Source organism: Euphorbia lathyris, chromosome 3 (genome assembly GCF_963576675.1).
Source record: "Euphorbia lathyris chromosome 3, ddEupLath1.1, whole genome shotgun sequence".
NCBI classification, from domain to species: domain Eukaryota; kingdom Viridiplantae; phylum Streptophyta; class Magnoliopsida; order Malpighiales; family Euphorbiaceae; genus Euphorbia; species Euphorbia lathyris.
In genome coordinates this window covers 55429826-55453337 of record NC_088912.1, presented here as the reverse complement: position 1 = coordinate 55453337, position 23512 = coordinate 55429826, and the positions used below count along the sequence as shown (strand labels likewise).

The 23512-nt window shown below is 35.9% G+C and overlaps 1 protein-coding gene across 4 annotated transcripts; it reads right to left on the bottom strand.

The window, feature by feature from the left end:
• Positions 1 to 2420: 2420 nt before the first annotated feature.
• On the bottom strand, positions 2421 to 16311 carry LOC136223710 (katanin p80 WD40 repeat-containing subunit B1 homolog KTN80.4-like). 4 transcript variants are annotated; one of them, XM_066011844.1, is made up of 19 exons: positions 16091 to 16311; positions 15734 to 15955; positions 15355 to 15485; positions 14805 to 14922; positions 14412 to 14638; positions 13670 to 13772; positions 13168 to 13238; positions 12979 to 13053; positions 12753 to 12896; positions 12375 to 12615; positions 11716 to 12237; positions 8740 to 8799; positions 8541 to 8662; positions 5866 to 5997; positions 5093 to 5167; positions 4901 to 5013; positions 3551 to 3667; positions 3389 to 3457; positions 2421 to 2890 (listed from the first exon to the last, which is right to left on the bottom strand). In XM_066011844.1, the coding sequence occupies exons 2-19, from the start codon at positions 15759 to 15761 to the stop codon at positions 2830 to 2832; spliced, it is 2409 nt and encodes an 802-aa protein (XP_065867916.1). In that variant the 5' UTR covers positions 15762 to 15955; positions 16091 to 16311; the 3' UTR covers positions 2421 to 2829. The 4 variants fall into 4 exon arrangements, with proteins under 4 accessions (XP_065867916.1, XP_065867918.1, XP_065867914.1 ...); XM_066011846.1 differs by having other exon boundaries at positions 2421 to 2893; positions 5866 to 5988; XM_066011842.1 differs by having other exon boundaries at positions 2421 to 2893; positions 16091 to 16310.
• Positions 16312 to 23512: the final 7201 nt, after the last annotated feature.

Here is a 23512-nt window from a genome sequence, read left to right as displayed (position 1 = left end):
TTAAATTTATACTTAAAAATAAATATTAATATATGAATTTATTAATTTATTAATTAATATTAATAGGCTGACCTCGGTGGAACGATTCGTGCTAATTTATTAATTAATATTAATAGGCTGACCTCGATTATGCTTCTACCTTTACTGGGTAAAGCCGCTTATATCACCGAAACCGTATATCCATACTCATACATTGATATGTAATGAGTTTTGAAATTACACTATATGATAAACGTTAGACTTAAGATTGTACTATTTTATACGTGGGGGCTAAATCCTCTCTCGTCTAATAACTATAGAGCTAAATTTGTAACTTATTCTATTTATTTATGTTTATGTGCAAATAAAAAAGAAAAATAATAAATTTGATTTCACTTTTTTTTATTAAATTTAAAAATTATATTAATAAATAGTAACATATAAACATTCCAAATCAAAATTAAATTTCAAAATTTTAGATGAAAATCATTTAATGAAATTATTTAAAAATAGAAGAAACTATTAAAAAATGATGTATTGAATAAAAATGAAAAAAATGAATATGATGTATTTAAGTGAGAAAAAAAGAAAAGCTTAAAAATATCGTTTAAAAAAAAGCTTAAAAATATAAGAGCTCATGTAAATCACAATAATCATAGGTTTTTTTTTTCAATTCAATGTATAACAATTAATGTTAGAAAGAATAGATAATTTGGAATATATTTCGAAAAAAAAAGAGTAGATAATTTGGAATATTTTTCTATCCAAATTAAAAGAAGACACATATTTTCTTTGCTCTTATCTGTCACCATATTTGGAAATGGAGGAATGATGAGTTATTTGCTAAGAAAACTACCTTTATTCCTGATTTATTAAACTTCTTTTCCAAAAAACTTTCGGTTATTTTGCAAAGTTCTAAAGGGGAGCCCCTGGGTAATCCCTCCCCGGCTAAGGTGGTCCACTTGGTTGGTTGGAGTAAGCCTATTGAAGGGGTAGTGAAGTTGAATACGGATGGCTCCTGCCTTAGCAATGACAGAATTGCTGCTGGAGGAGTTCTTCGAGATGCTGGTGGAGCTTGGCTGGCTGGGTTTACCCATAACTTGGGATTGGGCTCGGCCTTTTCTGCAGAGCTCTGGGGGATTCTGTCAGGTATTAAGCTTGCCATTCGCATGGGAATTAAGAAGCTGGTGGTGGAATCTAACAATTTGGAGGCTATCAATAGGATTTCTGCTTCCCAAGTTTCTTATCTCTCTTGCCAGAACCTTATCAAAGCCATTTTGAGGCTTCGTCCTGCTTTTGAGGTTATTAGGTTCTCCCATATTTTTAGGGAGCAAAACCGTGTGGCGGATTGCTTGGCTGCGGCTGGACATGGGGCAATGTTAGGTGTTTCTACCCTTGCTATTCCTCCTTCTATTTTGTCCCTTCTGCTTGAGGATAGGGTTGGGGTCAGCCACCCTAGGCTGATCCCGGGTTAGGCTTTCGTTTTGTTTGTTTGTTTTTTTTTCCTTGTCCTACCAAAAAAAAGAAGACACAAACTTCCAAAATTCATATTTTTTATTTCCTAGAAAAAATTTATTATGAGAGAGAAAATAAATTAGAGAAAATATTTGAGTAATAAATTGCATTAATTGAAAAAAAAATCTCTACTTAATGTACACATTTTTCTAGGTACTCATGGATGGATAATACCCATTAAGAACCCATATATATATATATATATATATATATATATATATATATATATATATATATATATATACACACGTAATATGTTTATTGAGTAGACAATTCATTCTTTGCCAACAAATTTTTTACAGGTTAGGTGAAATTCTTCTTGTTTAAGGTCGCATCAGCAGTGTCAGCCCATTTTCTTCTATGCATTTTGGAGTATTTTATTTTATAAATCCTCTATGTAGAATAATGACTTAAACATGTATTGTGAATTGTAAACTTTTCCTATGTATAATATATAAAGGATAACATATATTTAGTTCGAAAATGTTTATATGAAATTGAAGTTCACATAAAATGATAAAATGGAAACTAAAGAATTATGAATGAATATAACGGAGACTTGAAAGCATGCCTATAAGATCCTAGTAAGGGGATTACATTCTTAACCACCTAAAACAAATACACACAAACAACGCCATGCTTCCAATCCCTTTCAAGTCATTTCCCTCTCTTTCCACTTGTTTGTTTTTTCATTGAAAGAGAGTTGGAGACAATTTTTTCTCAACCAATGTAGACAATAAATTGATAATTCTATTAAAATCTTAATAGACTTAATCTACCTAACAAAAACCTCATCCATCGAAACTGTTAACAAAACCATTAAAAATTTAACAAAAACATTAATTTATCATCCAAATTGATTGAAATTTCACCAATTTTGATAGATCAATGCGTCAAGGTTATCAAATAATAGATCAAGAAGCATAGACCAAAAGGCAAAATGTTAGCAAATAATAAATCATAAACCAAAATGATAGCATAGTCTGTCTCTGTATAAGCAGTTATTCCATTTGACATGTCTGTATACTTAAAGACTAACGAATTAATAAAATCACAAATTGTTACATTGAGTTAATTCACTGATATATATTGAGTAACTAAAGAAGGCCTTCAAATTTTCCACCATAATGTATATGCCTTTCTCAGAGTGAAATCAGACTTTCACTAGTCTTCAGGTTCCAGTTAGTATATGGTAGAATCAGCATGTAAGTTAATGCCTTTACAAAGTCAGACAGACAAATGCACCCAAGAGAAGAGCCGTTTAATTCCTAAATACACAAACATGCTCCTCTTTCGAATAGCCCAAACACTTATAACATATGCAGCCAGTAATACTCATGAAACCTCTTGAAGAGCTAAATTCAGCTCCTGGGTGGACTTAGCAACCGAGCCCCCTCTTCTATGCCCACCAAAAGGGAAACAAACAAACAAACAAAAAGTAAGTTCGTTTTATCACTTCTCACAACTGATTAAATCAGGTAACATACAATTTCAATCTCCAAAACTTTACGTGACTGTACTAATGAGCCCCTCAACTTCTACTTTGTTCTATTAAGCCCTGAATCTTATTCAGCCCTTTTCAACACAAACAGCATGCATACATTATAAAATGTGGGCGATACAGCTGATAAAAGCACTCTCTCTAACAACAACAAAAGGTGCATGATGAAGTTTCACAAAAAAAAAATGGCTCAAGAGGTTTTAATTATAAAGTTCAGAGATTTAATAGGATAAAAATAAAGTTATGGAACTTAGCAGCACAGACATAGTTAAAGAGCTTAATAGAACATAGCTGACGTTAAAGGGCTCAATGGCGCAAACATGTAAATAAGAGGCTTAAAATTGTGTTTGACAAATTAATGATGCAACTTTGTAAAACAGATCCAAGAATCACCTCATGAGATTCGGCAAGCAACGCTTGACTTTTTCAAGTTCTACAAAGCAAAGATTGCAACGTTCCAACCTATGAAAAAAGAGGATAACAGGAAATAAGTCTAGCAACGCCAACAAGCGTGTTATATTCTTTTAGTTGTAAATCACATGAACCTTAACGTACCTTTGCTCGGCTTCAATATCTACACCAACAGGCGTTGATGATGATACAGTTGAATATATCATTGAACCAAATGTCCTGACCAGCTTAAGTAGTATGTCCATAGATACACTCAAATGCCTAAGTAGGTTGAAAAAAAAATTCAGCATGCCTATTTGTTTCAACTCCAATTATACTAAAAGATCCTCGAAATGTGTATTAAATCATAAAAGCAATGAAGGTTGTCAGCGGAAAATCAAAATTTAGCCAAGTCCTTGGCGTAATTGATCATTTTGGCACATTTGACTCCCATACTTGGCAAAATGACATTTTTATCTCTCTAATTCAATTTTGGCACTATTGACCCCTGTACTTAATTTTTTTTTTTTCAAATTCCAGCTCTTAATTGACTGTTCCAAAATACACGCATCATACACAATTGGACAGTTCGACCACATGCCTTTGAACCATGTTTGTCATTAATTGCTACACAACCGTCTTTCAGCAATTAAATATTAAGAGAAATTAAAGGGATTAAATGTGCCAAAATTCAAGTACAGGGACCAACATAACAAACTGTGGGAAGAACAGTGGGCTAAATTTTTGCTTTTGCCCAAGTTGTGGGAACCAGATCATAAACTCGGGATGTCAATATTCATTACCACATACAAATTGACCCCCAAAACCCGAATAGTTAGGTCAGCTACATGGATCCTTTATTAAAAACTATTCTGCTAAAAATAGAATATTTAGAGAGATCTAACAATTAAGAGTTCCTAGTTGACCAAAACACAAGGGAAAAATAAAACCAGTATGAAACAATCTAATTTCACGAAGTTGAATGCAAAAATTTCCACAAACACGATAGGAAAAACCACAGAAGAGATCCACACATGGAGTTCATCTTAATCATGCCTAAAAATAAGGTCCAAATGAGCAGTAAACAGACACTGCAGTGACAATAATGTAGATAGAATCATTGATGTACCTATTGAAGTGGTGTAATCTGCCCTTCAGCAAGACAGGGAAAGAGTAAAGAGGTAAAAATAAGAAAAGGGGCAGTAAAGTAGATGGAAAGCAGAAGATTGAGACAAGCTTGGCGGACAGATCAAGTACAAAACAAACTAATTACTTATGGGAAGCCCCACTGTCATGTATCCAACAAAACCCATTCTAAGCACATTAAGTAAGCCCCACTGTTGCACACGATGTCCAGGAAATACCAGTACTACAGCTACATGTGCAATTATTGTACAAATCAGTTACAATACAAGGAGACTGAAAAGGGAAGCAGTTCTATCATGAAAGCGGCAAATTTTGAGTCAGGAAACAAACATCATTTTCCCATTAGTATTACTACCAGGAACATATTACCTATCCACGTCACTTCCAAGAAGGCTAGCACAAAGTGGCAGAATAATGGTGCAAACGTCTAATGTGACAATGTCAATTCTTTCATTTACAACACTGATTACATCAGCAAGGACCTGCAATTGACCATATAGAGAAGAAATGAAATAGGTCAAAGTAAAACACTGATGAGCCAAATAGGTTGGAAATTCTTACACCATGATCAGCCATCTTCTCCATTACACCAATGGCCCCCTTAACATCATTTCTCTCCCAATATCTATATACAATCTACAACCAACCAAACAAGATTCAGCATATCTTGCATTTGCCATGGTCAAATCATGTATAAAAATCCAAGATAAGACCAATCAATTCTTCCAGTATCACTCCATTGACTGTTAATAAAAAAAAGGGCGGCCCGGTCGCACTACGCGTCCCCGCTGAGCGAGTGACTGTTAATATACCATGAAAATAAAATAAGAAAACAATGATATGCACGCTCCCTCAATATTTCCCATGAAAATTTCAAGTTAATGCGACTATACGAAAATAACCACCTACTAGAGGGAATTAAATCCAAGATAGTCTAGGTTAAAATTAAGCCCAGTGCAGGAAAGGCCCATTGACAGCTTACTTTAGACACCCAGGGGAGACGAGCCTGTGCAAAATCTATAAAGCAAGGAGGCCCAAATTGTGGTCAAGATAACAGAATGGCAATCGGGGAGATCAATAACAGGTGAAAGACAGCTTAAAATGTAATTCTCTTACTATTCAATGACAATTTCAAATTTCAGAAGTAAAAACACAATGCAACCTTGTAACTTAATTTCAAGTTGACTGGGGTGAAAGAATATACTTTAGTATATGCTCTATACAAAGTCATCATACTAAAATAGAGGCCAGAAAAACTTTGCAGTACTTGACCCTTCTTGAACAATATATGCATGGAAACTCATTAACTTAATCCCTAATTCACTTGAGATCACCTGTAACTTTGAGAAACGAGATTGCATGGAGCTGACAAATTGGTCATGCTGTATTATGTCTGCTATAGCATCATCATCACCAGCAGAAACCATTTCATTTTCAGAAGGTGGGGAATTGGCTCTCTGTTTAAGCTTCAAACAGTTTGCATGCAAAAAAAAAATGCATATATTAGCATATTTACATATTGAAAACAGGAGCCCTGAAAGAAGATATACACCATAGAATATCACGGTGCTCACATGGCTTGTCAATACGCATTTCGAACTAAACATTTCATCACTAAATAAAGCTAAACACTAGTCTTTAGAATTTTAACACTGGGAAAACACTGAACAATAATTAACATTCACTTTACCTCTAATAAACACAAAAAAACATAACCAACAATCCTCGTAAAGCTCAAGCAATGAAAAATATATTAATGATAATGAATGAATCAAGTGCAATTTCTCAGAGAACCAAACAAAGCACATAAAAGGACAACTAGAAAGGTTCTATACAGACACACACAACCAAACTTATGTCCAGATTTAAGGATTGCAGGTGGGTAAAGCGGATAAACTTGATCTGAAATGAATTGAATTCTTAATATTCTCTGTATCTCGACCTTGTAACTATTTTATTTAATCTTGTGGGTCTAATTAGCAGTGATCTAGATCCCTACAGAAATATTGCCTTTATTCATTTCTAGACATACTTGGGAAACTTGAAGGATCCACATTTGGAACAGCATCATGCATTCATTGTCAAAGTCATTTCTATGTACTTGGGAGTTGGGAAACATTAAGGATTCACATATGGAATGCTATCATGCATTACAACCCAAGAATTAAATTTGTTTAGTACCATATTTACCATGCAAGCACGTTTTTTATTTTTCAAAATCATCATTTTTGGAGCTTTCTCTCTCTAAACATGAACTTTCTCTCTCCCATAGTTGTTAAAGGTCTCAGGGTCTTGAGCCTTGAACCCAGAAAACGAGACTCTGTACAAAAGGCTCTCGCCTTGTGCGCCTCGCTCTCGCCTCAGAGCCTGGTGCGCCTTTCGGTTTTTGCTTGGGGTTCTTTTTACAGTTTTCTCTAAAATAATTGTTTGATTAATCTCAACCACTAATCTAACTTAAATAAGATTGATCTTAACCCTTAATTTAAATAAGATGAGGAAATTGGAGATGAAAATGAAAGTGGAGAAGACTATGGAGATGATGATATTAATTTGGAGGATGAACTTGATGATGATTATTATTAGTTTTTGTTGTGTGTTCTTTTTTATTGACAATGAATGGTTATTAGTTTAGTAGCATTAGTTATAGTTAGGTATTTTAGGTTAAGACGTTAAGAATATGTTAGTGTCTCTATGAAGTATGAACTTAATTTGGTGTGTTTGACCTTTATGATTTAGTATTATGTTTTTATGTGGTTTTGTTTTGTTGGTGTGGTCATAAGTGTGTTTTTTTGGTTTATGCTTCACTAGTAAAAGAGTATATATTTTTTTATTTTATGCCCCCCATGTTTCAAAGGCGCGTGCCTCGCCTTGGGACTAGGCTCCAGGACCCCTTGGCGCCTTAGCAGGCCTTGCGCCTTTAACAACTATGTTCTCTCCTAACCAAACAACACCTAAATGAACTCAAAACTAAAAGGTTGAAAAATTAAAGTTGCTTAGAATATCATCAATTATTGGAATTTTCTATTTTGAGGTTCATCAACGGTCAAATTGGCAATCTCAACCTAAAAGTCCTTGATTTGCAACTGGGCAAGAACCTCATACCACTTTTTTTGAAATTAACCCTTAAAAATATTATCATATCCTCTTATATTTTTAAAAGTCACAATTAACATATGTACATAGTAAAATTACATGTGACCCGAAAACACGACACGAAATCGACATTAACCCAATTAGGTTAACGCGATTATGACACCAAAGCTTTTGGGTTGGGTTGGGTTAGGGTTGACTCACTTGACACGAACCCAAAAATTGCCCACCTCTATGGAACACTATTATGCATTAAAGGTCAAAGTTAGGACTTTCCAAGGGCTGCAAACAATTGAGTACAATACATATTAACAAAACTTATAATCTGGAGAAACAAAAACAAACAGGGCCTTGTCTAAAAATGAATATTAAGGGCAAAATAATGGAGGCACCACCAAACAAATAAAAGTACATTATGGTTCTCAATTGGCTTGCTAGAAACCCCTTCACAAGAATCTCATGTTCAATTTATGATTCCACAAATATGATTCAGGAAAAAAAAAATTACAGTGGAACCATATTCCAGAATCACCATAAAAAATCTCTTCACCTACATCTTTATAGATAATAACTCAGACAACTCTAGTCAGAGATTGTAAAATATAAAACTGAACAAGTCACAGTTATTATATGTCAAAAGATATCTTTCACATCATTATGTACCAGAATGGTGTCGGGCTCAAATTTAGCATTCCAAAGCACTGGAGCGGTCAAAGACTGATACCTATAGTCTAGTACATTGAATGGAAGATACTCTAAAATACACAAGCAAATGATAATTATCTTTCATTTATAGTTAGAAGATATGATATTCTGATGTGTTTACCAAATCATAGCAAAAGTCACCACTCCTCACCACACATATAAGGTTACAAATTAGAGGGCTAATAGCAAGCAAATATTTAATGTTTATTCCTACCGTATTAAACGAAGGCACGTTGCGTGAAGATGCTGTCCCAGGGGAGCTTGCAGAAGTAGGTCCATCATAATTAAAAGATCTGCCTCTTTTCTCCCAATTTATGACAAGCGAACGCATTCTTCCTATATTTATTCATGTGTAAGGTATTTCAAGGTTTCTGGAGAGGTAAGAAAGAGGTGAGAATCAAGGTTAACTATACCTGCTTTTTGACTTTCAAGAGAGGCCACATCTCTCATCAATTTATGCCCCCGAGTCTCATCTGAAATAAAGAAATGTTTTAACATAAGAGCCTTAAATAGCCAGACACACAATAATATAAGAAGTTCAGCATTCACTGATTCAATGCAGCATGAGAAATGTGCTTATAGCACAACAATCTCAGTATCTCAGACATTTCTAAGATTTAAAAGTTTCTTTTACAGAAATTTTCCAACACCTGGAGCATTCATTGTTTCACTGCTGGGCTTCTTGAATTTAGTTAATGCATTCCCACCCTGGTCTTATAAAAGTTCCAAAGACTCCAACATTCTGATCTAAATCTTAAGTTCATTGACCACTAGTCTTTCAGCTGAGCAATATCCGAAATTGCTACCAACAGACGTAGTTAAAGAGAGCATATGCTGCATATAACTTCAAACCTGGAGGCATTTTTCAATTACTGTATTTAACTAGCAGCAATAGCAGCTGGATGCCCAAACAGTACAGCTTCTAATCATTATTTCCCAAACGTAAATTATATTGATTGTTAATCACATTATGTTATGCCATTTCTTGCAGTTCTATAGCACTGCTCCAGCTAATTGGAACACTCTAAACTGGTGATGGGGGTCTAAAACCAAAACATTGGTCCCAAAACTCATGCCTCCAAATAGCAAGAGAAATCCCCAAAAGCAACACATCTTTAATAGACTTTGATCAATGCAGATAATGGTCACACTGGACAATTCCGGCAACAATTGTCACACCTGGTGATCTCTGCAACAATTTTCTCAGATGGCAACCTAAAGAAGAATAAAGCTTTGTCCATTATTATAAGTAAAAACCATGCATTCATCTGTTATCCTACGATACTATCATCCTATGTTACCTGGACTCGGCAAGAATGCCGAAGTACCGGTGTCGACACGACACGGATCTGGGTACGAAATCCGTGTCGGATTCGTGAGTGAACACTCGGATACGGCAAGCTTTGAACAGCCTTCCATCTCCGGCGAAAGTTGAGGAAGAACGTCTGCCGCCCCGCCGAGGAAGAAGGTCTGCGCCCCGCCGCCGTCGTATGTATCTTCTTTCTTCGTTGAGATGGTTCAACGAAGAAGAAGGTGCACAACCCTAATGGGCTGGGCACCAAAAATTGGGCCCAGACTCGTTTAATCTGGGCCTAGTTTTTTTTAATTAGTTCAGCCTTAAGAAAATTAACATGTTGGCTGTTTTTTTTACCTTTAATCTTGTTATTTTGTTGATGGATGTTTTAAATGAATTTTTAATTAATACAGTTGATTAAACTTCTAATTTTTAACTAATACAGTTGATAGATGTTTTAAACGTTGGCGCAACGGTAAACGTTGTTGTCGTGTGAAAGGCGAAAGGCGAGCTGAGGCGATAAGGGCAAAATATCACCTCAAGGCGAGGCGAGAGGCGAGGCGACCGCCTCTCGCACGTGAGGCGACAAACAAATTAGAAAAACACAAAAAATAAACTATAACTCATATTGACTCGTTTAACTTCTAAAGTTTAAAACAAAATAAAACTTCTAGTCCTAATAACATATCAAACATCATCATCAATCCAAATCCAAATCTTCATCATCAAGCTCGTGTCATCATGTCCAAAAGCCTGCAAATTTTGGAAAATTAGACACTTGTAAGCTACTGTTCCATATAGTTTCATACATTTTCACAAACTTTCATACAGTTTCAAATACTTTCACACATTTTCACTTCATACATTTTCATAAATTTGCATAATACTAGTAGAAACTTTCACAAACTTTTGCAAAATTAGCAAAATTGGACACTTGTAAGCTACTTTCCATATAGTTTCATACATTGTCACAAACTTTCATACAGTTTCAAATACTTCCACACATTTTCACAAATTTGCATAATAGTAGCATAATCTTTTATAAACTTTCATAAAAGTAGCATTAACATAAACTTTCACACACTTTCACACACTTTCATAAAATTTCATAAATTAATAATAATAACAGAAATCACAAAATTTGGGCAGCATAACACTTGCATAAGTCATAATAAAGAGTAGAAATTTGAGCAGCATAACAGTAGGATTGATGAAGATGAAGAAAAGAAAAATAGGAGGAGAAGATTATAGAAAGAAAGAAAAAACAAATGAGAACAGAGAAGAGTATAGAAAAAAAAAATACCTGTTTATGTCGATCGGTGCTGTTGGATGGAGGAGAGGAATTGTATGTCGATCGGTGCTGTTGGGTGGAGGAGAGTAAGTTTATGTTGATCGGTGCAGAAGAGGAAGTTTCTGTCTTGATGGATCGATGATGATGTCTTTAACCTAAAAATCCCTCATAAAAACTGTAACTTATCGCCTGAGTGCAGAAGGCGACCGCCTCTCGCCTCAGACCGCCTCTCGCCTGAGGGAGCCAGGCGGCCGCCTTATGAATATCGCCGGCCTTCCAGTGCAGAAGGCGGGGGGAGGATCGCCTGGGTCGCCTCTCGCCTCAGGCGACCCAGGCGATCGCCTTTCACAACTATGCGTGTGACCAAGAGGTCACGGGTTCGAGTCTTAGGAGCGGCCTCTTGCCAAATAAATTGGCAGAGTACACCCTTGTGGTGGGACCCCTCCCCGGACCCTCGCTCAGCGGGGACGCGTAGTGCGACCGGGCCGCCTTTTTTTTTATAGATGTTTTAAATTTTGGGTTTTTTTGGAATTTATATATATATAAATATATATATATAAAAATTATTCCCGTATCTCCGTACCCGTGTCCAAATTTAGGACAGAGTCCCCGTGTCCAAAAAATTTTAACTTGCCGTACCGGATACTCGGATCGGCACCCGTGTCGGACACTCTTATCCGAGTCCATGTAACATAGCTATCATCTTTTAATAGTCCATTCATATGACACCATGTCCACACATGCATGGGAGCATTAAATAAGGATAACCAATTATAAGTATAAGATAAGGATGGTTATACTTACAATTCTCATCCTGGAAACTATTTGGTGGCTCCTGCATCAAATTTAGGTCGTTTTTCCCTAATCTAATAGGTCTATCATCTTTTATAATCCTTTCTGCAGTTGATATTCCATGAACCGAGCCTCTAACTATAGGTAGCGAATTCCTGTCTGCAACACTGCTAGATTCTGTAGACTTGGAACTATTAGTTTCGGAAGGACTAGGGACAGTGGGCAGGTCCATGTCATCTCTCCCATTAGGAAATTTCCGATAATCAGCGGTCCTTGACTGCAAGGAAAATGGCATTGTTCTTCCAGCGATACCAATATCCTTTCTAGATTCAGCTACTGGCTCTGACCTTGTATTATGTCTAGGGACAACCACAGGTATGACATCAGTCTTATTTAATGTTGGAACATTAACTGCTGAACCCCTCGTAGAATTCTTCTTTGTGGCTGCTGCATTGACCATAATTGGACCAGAGACAGGCTTCGGAACAGAATTCAAGCTGACCCTTTGTGGAGTAGCAGGTGCACTTCCTGTGGCTTCAAGCAGCATCAAGAACCAGGAATTTGGATTGTTAGCCATAAACAGACTGCGTTTTAATCAAACTATGCATATATAGAAAAGCAGAAAAAAAAAAACAATGAACTGAAAAAACAAAGATTCAAAAGAAAAATACATGCAAAAATCTTGGATTCTTTAGCTGACTCCTTAACAAGATCTGAATTTTGCGAAACAGGCAGTCTTCCAAAAGATTTGGCATCCTTTGCTAAAGATTCCGAATTTTGTGAAATAGACAACCTTCCCAAAGTGGTCTTTGCAGTGGATTCAAGCAATACTGATTGATTCCCACTAACTGATTTAGATTCTGAATAACCATTAAATCGATTAACAGTGCCCAGTGCATATGGTTCGATACGCTGTACAAAAGATACATAAAGGATTTACCAACATATCAGTTTAAAATTCAGATCCAACTATGGCAAGAAAAAGTTCAAATAAAATAATAAAAATAAATAAATAAATGCACGAGAATAAAATAAACAGAAACCATTACCGAGATGTCTACAACCCACACTCCAACACAACTTTGATTAAACGAGCAGCCAAGAAGCTTCCCCTCGTGAACATTGAGATCTGACAATTTAGACCATCCCACATCCACAGCATCATGGCATCTTACTGGTTCCCAGGAGAAAACCTATAAAATAGCAAAAGAATGAACCACTCGAATATGTAAGCACAATAGCTTCCAAACGGGGAAAGCTAAAGATAGAGCTTACCTTTAAATTTTCATGTAATCCACAAAGTAGAGTCCTCCCATCAGGATTGAATGTCAAACAACGAACTCCAGTTGTCTGAAACAGAAAAAATGTAGGCAAAATTTTCATTAGCAGTTTAGCACATAATTATACGAGACCCAGAAAAGCTGATTGCATAACACTACTTATTCTAACACAACTTAAATTTACCTCAGGCCCGGCTGAATCGATTAGTTCAAAGGTTTCAAGGTCCCAAAATTTGACTGTCCTATCAGAAGAACCTTGTAAAGAGAAGAAAATAATACAATAACAAGGTCAGACATGAATTCTCCAAGATAATGCAGCTTTCTATAAAAAAATTATAAAGGTATCAATGTAAGCATGTAATTGAATAATCCTTAAGTATTGTTATGCATAGGCATGTCTGCATTAAAAGAAGATAACAGCAGTTATTTATTGAAGGAAGAAACAAACGAAAGAAACTCTTCCGTAGCTCAAAGTACATGAAGACTGCAGGTCTAAATGACCAAGTAAGGGGGGAAGGAGATGCATCATCTAACTGCAATCATTTGACGAGTTCCCACATACATTACAGCCAATTCATAGGGGACAAACTTGTAGCAAAGAATAAAGCACAACTCACCATCAAGAACGAAAAAACAAAGCAAATTGCAATATAGAAAATAATTTGCAATAATATAGCAACACCAACCTGTTGCCAGAAGAAACTCGTGGGGATGAAAATCTATGCACTGAATCTGACCCTCATGACACTTGAAATCGTGCAGCAATTTTCCAGCAGTCAAATCCCACAGCTATTCACAAGAGTCCAAACCAAAAAGCTTGTCAAATGAAAGAATAAAAACTGAAGTATCCATGTTATGGTTTTCTTCAACTTAGTCTAAACAAGCTTTAGAAACATAAACAGCAATGAGCTCCACATGTGGTCCATGTAGATGGAAAACATCACATAAAATGTTAAGAAGTATGAAACAATTAGGTTCAAATGTCAGTAATGAAGGATGTAAGAAGAACAAGACAGATTCTATGCTCCATAAATGAATACAAAACGATGGATGCTATGGGCCAACAGAATCCGAATGCAAACAATATCACTGGGTCACATTAATAATAGCAACAAACTCCCATTTCAACTATTCATCTCAAATTAATCAGGGCATCAAGTACAGGGAGCTATGACCACTAGACTGCACCAGCAGACCCCTTATACAACAAAATTATGCAGGAACTAAATGTGCAGCAGGAATGCATATCAGGATCAGGATATATACATTTCAAGGATGGTTAACTTAAGTTCCACATCAAAGCATTTCCTTAGGAACAAACAACTCCCTGTCTTCATTTCTAATCAATGATAAATCAAAAACAGAACATGAAGACATGTGAGCGCGAATTTATATGGCACACACCAAGAGAAGGAAATTAGTTATAACCTTGACAGTATTGTCCTCTCCACCAGATACAACCCAACGACCATCTGGGGTAAATCTGATTGCATTTACTCCTCGAGTATGGCCCTTGTATGTGTGAATACAACCCTTTTTTCTGATATCCCATATCTTCAGATTTGTGTCCAAAGAACCAGATGCAAAGAACTCCCCGAAAGGATGGAAGTCCACAGATATGCAATTGGATCTATGACCAGTTAGTGTGCGAACAACTACACAGGGAATTACAGGAAACATTGTCAACTGAAGATGAAAAAATCACGATGTGAGCATATTAAGAAATTAGCAAGAGAATTAATCCTGCAAATTTCTTCACATGGTAAGATAAATATACTAATACAATAAAAATAAAAAATTATATGGAATTGGTAAGCATACTCTTTGCCTCCTCTAAATCCCAAAGCTTGATAGTACCACTTGCAGCTCCTGCAGCTACTTGAACTTCAGAGGAATCAAAGCTTACTGAATCAATTCCACTAGTATGTCCGGACAAACTCTGCACATGGACCTTGAAATGTAAGATCAGGTAAAACTAAAAAAACAATAAAAGAATAAAAAGGTTAAGTTAATATATACTCTTTCCCAAATCCTTTTCATTTTGATATTCCATAATAATTGTTTAAAAGAAGTCAGAATATATCAAAGGCATGCTGTTTCTTTAGCACCTGAGCTAAGGCACTTGTGCTAAGGCACTTGTTTCTTTGCCTAACACCTGAACTAAGGCACTTACCTAGGCAGCACCTCATTAAAGGTGCGCCTGAGCACCTAGGCAAGCGCCTCTGGCACTTTTAGCAACACTTCCAGGTTATTATGCACATCCTGACTGATGTCCAATGAGTTATTCAAGCTACTGCTCCAAATGTAAATCAATATAGGCTTTGAGAAGCATACTACCAAATTACAATCAACCCTGAAAGAGAGAACTGACCAGTATGGCATTGGGCTTACCAATAGCCCAGAGATTGACTTTGTGATCTTCTCCTCCAGTAACAAGAACTCTGGATGATTTCCTACCAATTTTAAGGCAATTGACACCGGAAGAATGTGCCACAAATTCCTCTTTTAGGAATTTTAAAAGGAGGTTAAGGCTAACGACTAGTGTCAGATATGCAGTAGAAACCAATTTATATGCACTCATAAATCAACTAAAACTGACAACGCAAAGAAAAATGCAGTAAAAAATTTAAAAATTTCGATAAAAAAAATATCTGAATTAAATTAATAAAGCAGCAGTCAGATCAAATATATAAACAGCGTTTGAAAAAGAAGATAAAACCCTAAAATGCTAAAACAGAAATGAAGGATACGCAGCTTGTAAGCACGTTTGGTAGTCATGATATAAATGCAACAGAAGAGAAAAATGGAAACCCTAAAATTGGAAAGAAGCCTTGTCTTCTTTAGGCATCCAAATCAAATATGTTTACATCTTCTCGATCTCATGAAAAACAAGCTCCAGATCTTGGCAAATCCAACTCAAAATTCCCTCATTAGTGGGAACTAAAATTCCAAAACAAACAAAAACGAAACACCTTCAACACAAGGAGGAGAAGAAGAAGAAGAAATAAAACATAGAGTGAGATAATAATAAAAAAAAAAAAAAAAAAAAAAAAAAAAACTAACAAAGAGAGGACATTGTGAGAAGGCAGCTGAAGGAGCAATCTTACCTCTTTCTCCAGCGCCTGTTTTCGTCTTCTAGAAATCTTCTTAATCCTTCCACACTCCAAGAAAAGAGTGAAGAGTAGAAAAGAGAAGAATGAAATGGTGTTACGTTTTTGTTTGTCAATAATAAGAATGTCGGCTTTCTTTCTTCTCTTTTGCTTCCAAAAAACTCTTTTGATTTCCCCCCAAAAGAGAGAGAAATAAATGGTAAGAGAGACAAACTGAGGTGCTCTCTCACGATATCTGTCCCTCAATTATTATTATATTTCCTTTAATTCTCGCAATTTAGCTTCGGGGTCAAATTTCAAAATTTTCCAATTCTCTCACACACCCTAAACTCTTTTGGATCAAATCCGAACTAATTTATAAACAAAAACATAGATCGGGGGAGAAAATGACTTGTTGGAATTAATTGGATATGGATCCAATTAGGTCCGCCCGAAATGGAACGGACCCAAACCCAATAAGAATTAGGGTTAGATGATCTATTTATTCAGTATAAATAGAAACTCTAATCTATCATAATTCTAAGAGAATTAGAAGAGAGTCAGAAATTAAGTTTTGAGATACAGGATCTCCACAGAATTTTTTCTCTCCTCTTTTTCCCTAAGCCGCCGCCCCTCTCTCTATTTTTGGGATTCATCGTCGCTTTAGTTCGTGAACCAATTGTCTTTCTCTCCCAATTATATTGGCGTGGTTGAATGCTTGACCGGTGATACTAGATCGGGTGATTGATCCGAAATCCTTCCGCTGCAAATCAAGAACGGGATCTGCGCTACAAGAGGTAACTCGTAAACCCGTTTACTTATTCGGATAAATATATATGTTGTGAATATATGTTTATCCCAACATTGGTATCAGAGCCATTGGATCTAGTATTCCGTCTTTACCGCGAATCCGTTTTCGTTTGAATCTTTTTTGAAAGATTAAAAATAATTCATTGTTATTATGTTTTATGATTATACACTGGAATTGATTGATTGCGTGATTAAATTGAATTAGGGTTCGATTTAAACGTTTTTTACTCAATTAAACCTGTTTGAGGTTTCTGTTACCTTCTGATTTTTCGTTCCGCTCGTCAAATCGAAAACCGACCACACCATCGAGTTTAGAGACCCCGAAAACCCTAGGTTCCATATATTTTTCATCGGTGTGTGACCTTCACGCGCCACCTGGGGGGGAGAAAACGCGTGTCTCCCCCCAGCCCGCACGCGGCAGGCGCTGGTTGGCCAGCCGGTGCCGCGCTGGCGCCAGCTGGACCAACCAGCGCGCGCCACGTGGCAGAGGCCCCTCCACACGTGCCAGGCGTGTGGGGCCTCTTCCCATGACCAATTTTTTCCCGTTTTTTACAGAAACGCTTTTTGAATTTTTCTGATTTTTTGGAAGATTTTGACGAAGGTCATGATCAAATAATATTATTCTCTGGCCTTCTTGAAACCCTAAAGTCCTCTCCAAGACTCCATAGGCTATATTTGCATAGTTCTGGCTTGAATTATGAACATTTCGTGTTATTGTTCTTAAATGAGCTAGATGAGCTGAATGTCACCTTACCTGTAAATGACGATGGAGTGAGACTGAGGTCCGGGAGACAACTTAGGTCTGTCCAATACAGGAGGGTTTTCGGGGAGATGCCTGAAATGTTAAGGAGATTTGTGATTCGTTCGTTCCCTCGTCCGTTCCGTGTAGGAGGAATTCCCTACATGGAAGAGATGGAAATTTTTATGTTGGTTAAATGAACCATTTTTGTTTTTGGTGTGGTTGTTGATTTAATTTTTGGAACAAATTTTTTCTTTGGGGTTTATTATTCCAGTGTTATAATTTTTGTTAGGATTTCTATTGGAATTTTTGTTTTCTAATGGATTTTTTAATAAAAAAATCAAATATGTTTGGATAATTTTTTATTTATGGTGTGATTATTCAAATATGTTTGGATAACCATTGGATCCTAATTTAATTATTATTCGATTTTGATTGGATAATTTTTGGTATGTTGGATTGGAATTGATGAGCTTGAATAATTTTATGTGAGCATTTAATTGCGATTTATTAAATCAGTGATTAGTTATTATTGATTTAATGATTATCTTCGACCTTAGTATTTAAGATTAGTCAACATTAAGATCGAAATAATAAATCAAAAGTCATCTTAATTCCTTACAACAACCATATTTTTATAATAAGTTGCAAAATCGTTACTTGTGAGTAACAAAATTCTCTAAGCATTAATGTATCTAATTAGTTGGATCTAATACTAAAGTGTAAAGGGTAATTTGAGCCACTTCGGTCTCATTTTCGAATCGAAATTTAGAATGAAAATTTGATTGATTAGATATAAGTTGTCTAGAGAATTAATGCGTGTATTGAACCTTTAATAACTTCTTACTAAGTCGTGCAATACCATTGTAGATCAGTCATCAATGGCAGCAGCTAGAAAGTCTATAGTTGCTGAACTCAACAAAGACTTGAAATTAAATGGGGATAACTATGAGGTTTGGTCAATAAAATAAAGTATGTGCTTGAAGAGCAAGATGTGCTTGCTCACTTGGATACGATTATGGCCGAACCTGAGGATGGTGCAACTGCTCAGCTTCGCCGAGATTATACGGCATGGAAGAAAAAGGATTCCACTGCCCGCATCATCATGATGAGTGCCATGGATGATGAGTTCACTAGGCAATTCTGTAAGATTGAGTCAGTCAATGGCCTATAGGATGCCTTGAAGGAGAAATTCGGAGGTGTGTCTCTGACTAGGCTCCGCTCATTGACAATTAAGTTTGACACTTACAAGAAGAGGCCTGATCATACAATGAAAAAGCATTTAAGAGAAATGTCCAACATGATCAATGAGCTGAATGAAGCAGGTCATCAGTTGACCAATGAGCAGAAAGTGCAAGCTGTTATCCGCTCTTTGCCAACAGTTGGGAGCACATGAAGGTGCACCTAACCCACACCGAAGCAATTCAAACCTTCGATGCTGTTTGTCGCCACCTTGAGCTAGAGGAGGATCGCCTGACATCGATTAAGATCAATGCTGAAGCCCATTATGTGGGAGCCCACTCAAGTGGGAGGCGTTCCAATCCTCCAAGGCAAAAGCGTAAGCGCTTCTATGGCCAGGGCAAAGAGCAAGCCAAAGAGCCTGTGAATACAGAAAATATAAAGGGAAAGAGAACAAAGAACAGAAAGAAACCGAAGCTTTCACGTGTGAAATGTTTCAACTGCCAAGAAAAAGGACACTATGCAAATGATTGCAAAGTTCCTAAGGTACATTACAATAACTCATGTGTGAGTGAAATAAATGTATCTAGCACTGTTCTTGTAGCTGAATATGATCCTTTGTGGGTTGTTGATTCAGGTGCAACGGACCATGTGATGAAGGAAAGAGAGACCTTTGTCGAGTTTCGATGAATTATAGTCGGTTCAAGATGGATCTATGTGGGAGACAACTCGAGAGTTGCTGTCGAAGGGATTGGCACATGTAGATTGAGTCTACATGGCGGTCAAACTCTCCTCCTACAAGATGTTCTCTATGCTCCGAATATTCGGAGAAACCTTATTTCTGTGAACTCTTTGTTAAGAATTGGATTTGCCTTTCTTTTTTCTAATAACAGTTTGCATTTAAGTTTGGATAATGAATTCTATGGTTCGGGATATGTACTAAATGGTTTGACTATTTTGGATGTTGAATTATATGACTCTAATAATTTTTCTGTTACTACTTCTTCTTCTGTGGATAAAGATGTTAGTTTATGGCATGCTAGGTTAAATCACACTGGCCAAGATCGCATGAATCGTTTAGCCAAAGAGGGCTTACTAAGTAGTTTAAGAAAAGTTGAATTACCTCCATGCGAACCATGTTTAAAGGAAAAATGCATAGAAAACCATTCGGGAAGGGTACTAGGGCAGAATTTCCTCTGCAATTAATTCATTCTGATGTCTGTGGTCCAATGAATGTGAGGGCTAGGCATGGCGCCTACTACTTCATCACCTTCATAGATGACTATACAAGGTATGGTCACATCTACTTGATGTCTCACAAGTCTGAAGCTTTGAGTTGTTTCAGAAAGTTTATGAACCTTGTTGAAAATCAACTAAATCAGAAGATAAAAGTTTTGAGAACTGACCGAGGTCGAGAATATCTTTCAGATGAATTCAAAGCTTTATGTGATGAGAAAGTGATAGAGCATCAGTTGTCTATCCCATACACTCCGCAGCAAAATGGTGTTGTCGAGAGGAGAAATAGAACTCTCATTGATATGGTTCGATCTATGATGGCCTCCAAGACTGTCACTTCCACTCCTTATGAGCTGTGGACTGGTAGAAAACCCAATTTGAGTATGCTCAGACCTTGGGGTTGTACTGTTTTTGCCCATGATACCTCTAGCAAATTTGGAAAATTAGGCCTAAGAGGTAGAAAGTGTGTCTTTATAAGATACCCTGACGTATCAAAGGGATATGTCCTAGTGGGAGAAAATAGTGAAGGCCGAGTGACAAAATTTGAATCACGAGACGTCGTCTTCTTAGAGAATGAGTTTCCTAAGCTAGGAGAAGTTGACACTGATCTCACTCTGTTTGAGGAAATAGATTCAAACGGACCTCTCCATTCGAGTGGGAGGAATTTTGAGGATCAAGGTAATGATACCGATCACTACCAGGAATAAGAACAAGGTCAAAGTTCCGAACCTCAAAACGTTTCGAATGTGACAGATCCTTATTTAAGTGGGAGTTTGATTCCTAATTCTTGTGAGAATTTGGGACAAAGTCTAAGAGATAGGATTCCGGGTTATGATGAATCTATTAACAACATAAAAAAATAACAAAAGGGGAAAAAATTATCCATGTTCCAAAACAGAAACCACATACTCTTAAATTCTATTCTCATGTTCTAAAATATAAACCATATGTTCCAAAAACACATGCACATGATCTAAATTACAAAAATTCTTAAATATCACTTACCATTACTAGCAGAAACATCATCAGCAAAGCATCCATCAAGTCCAGTAACTCCTACTCTCAACACTTCTTCCACAAACTCTTTCCGAACTTCATCCAAATCAATTTGACTATATTTCATACCACACCTACTTTTCCACTACAAAATTAAAACCATAAAACAAACTATAATTTCAAAATAATGCAACAAAACCTTTATTATAAGTGCACTATACATTTTCAGCAAACTTCAAATCATTGTCCATCACAATATCTCTCATGTACCGCATTACAAAAAAACACATGTTTTATGATCTTTCTGCTCTGGCACACCCTACAACACAACAAGCACAACATTAAAATCATGTACATCAATCTAACCTTTATGTTTTAAACAATTTCACACATGTACAAAACCAATATACAAGTTAAGAGTTACCAAAAGTGCAGTCCATTTGACTTTAATTTGATCATTCTCAGAGCATAATAGAAGAGCGCTGTTAAAATGAAATTCATTAAAATCAGGTACATAATTTTAATCTTAAAACATAATTATATATCAAATAAACTATAAAACAAAATATAAACAAAAAAACATACTCATTCACAACATCCATCCATACATCTCCATTTGGCAAACGCGTTCTCAACGGATTCAACCAATAAGCTCTAAAATTCATCACATCGATAACTGACAACGTCCAGTGTCCACTGAAAATAATACTATTATTATTTCAAAATAAAGAAAATTACTTACAAAAATATTAAATAAAATAACTAAAATATTCATACCCTGTATTATATGGACACAAAAAGATAGACTTATCCATCGTGGACATCTTCAATCGATTCATCAACTCATATGAGCGTTGGCTTACTGTTTTAGTACTTCCAATTGAATAAGTGTAATGAGGATCAACAAAATAAAACAATTTGTCCATTCCTCTTTTCTTCAACAAATTAAACAAGTAGCTACATAAAAACATTAAAGTACATAGTAAGAATCAACTACAACTAATATAAATAAAACTATAACATTTCAAAAACAAAATACCTCATATAGAAAATTATAACGTTGCAAGTTATCTCTTCCATATGAACCATAGAATATATATCATGATTCATGCCTCAACAATAATGTTTTAGCAGCATGTCCAAACAATTCTTCACCAACAACATAGCTCACAAAATTCTCTTTCACCAACTCCACATTAGCCCATTTGCACAACATCTGTAACTTATCTGGAATATTTCTAGGCAAAGTTTGCAAATCTACATCCACCGCATCTTGTATCACCACGTTATCAACTTCATCATCAACAACAAACCTGTTGACAAAACAAACCACCTTAAAACATAAAAAATGAATAACATAATCAGAAACATAAAACGCATGTCCTAAACAATAAGGCATATGTTCTAAAATATAAAAAATATTAAAAAACATAAACAAAATATAAAATAATTCTTATCACATACATTACTTCAGGATCAGAATTATTCTTCACATCTGCAAAATCCACTTTCTCAACAAAAAAATTTGCTTGTGTAAATCCACCTTCAGCTCCAACAAAATCATGCAACTCTTGACTCAACAAATTAAAATTTGGACAAGAATATTTTTCTTCAGATTTCTTCATTGGAGTTTCACTTTCTCTCTGATCTTTCTTCTCTCTTTTTATTCTTTCAACCAAAGCATCTATCTCATCAAAAAATTCAGAATTAAGATAAGGATGACTATCTTGACTAGACAAATCACATTCAAAATCTCCAGCCATTCCTGTATCTTTTTTACTTTTCGCTTTGTTCTCATTAACTACTTCTTCTTTCCCTCCTTCACTTTGAGTAACCGGATCTTCATTGCCTCGAGTATATTTACTCCATAAGCTCTTGATTACATTACCCATCTCAACACTTGTACCATCTTCACCAAAAACAACATTAGCTTCTTTCAACATACAGTACATTTTATTAACTTTAGAACCCAGTTCTTTAGCTAATGATTGGAACTTAGTAAGAAATTCCTGCATATACAAATCCATAATAAAAAACAGGGCATGTTATAAATAATATTAAGCATGTTCTAAAATTTAATAAGAATGTTCTAAAATTTAAAAACAAAGGGAAAGCTGTAATAACGTACAAAAATTTCAGCTGGTCCACTAGAAGAAGCTTCTCCACATTCCTTCCTATTGGCTCCTACAGCATCTTGATTATCTTCATTCCTATTCGCTGCTTCTCTTTGCAAATTTCCTTCATCCCCATCCATACTTTCTCTTACCAAATTTTCTCCTACCAATATTCTCTTTAACACAATCCCACTTCCAAATTCCCTCAACTTCTCCATTCTCTTTTGAATTCGTTCTTTATTCCAAACAGATATCAATGGATAATCTCTTGGATTAACAACATTAGCTCGTTGAAGCCTATCAAAATAACTTAGCTAGAAAAAAATAACAAAAATGAACAAGTTATACACAAATTAAAAAAATAAA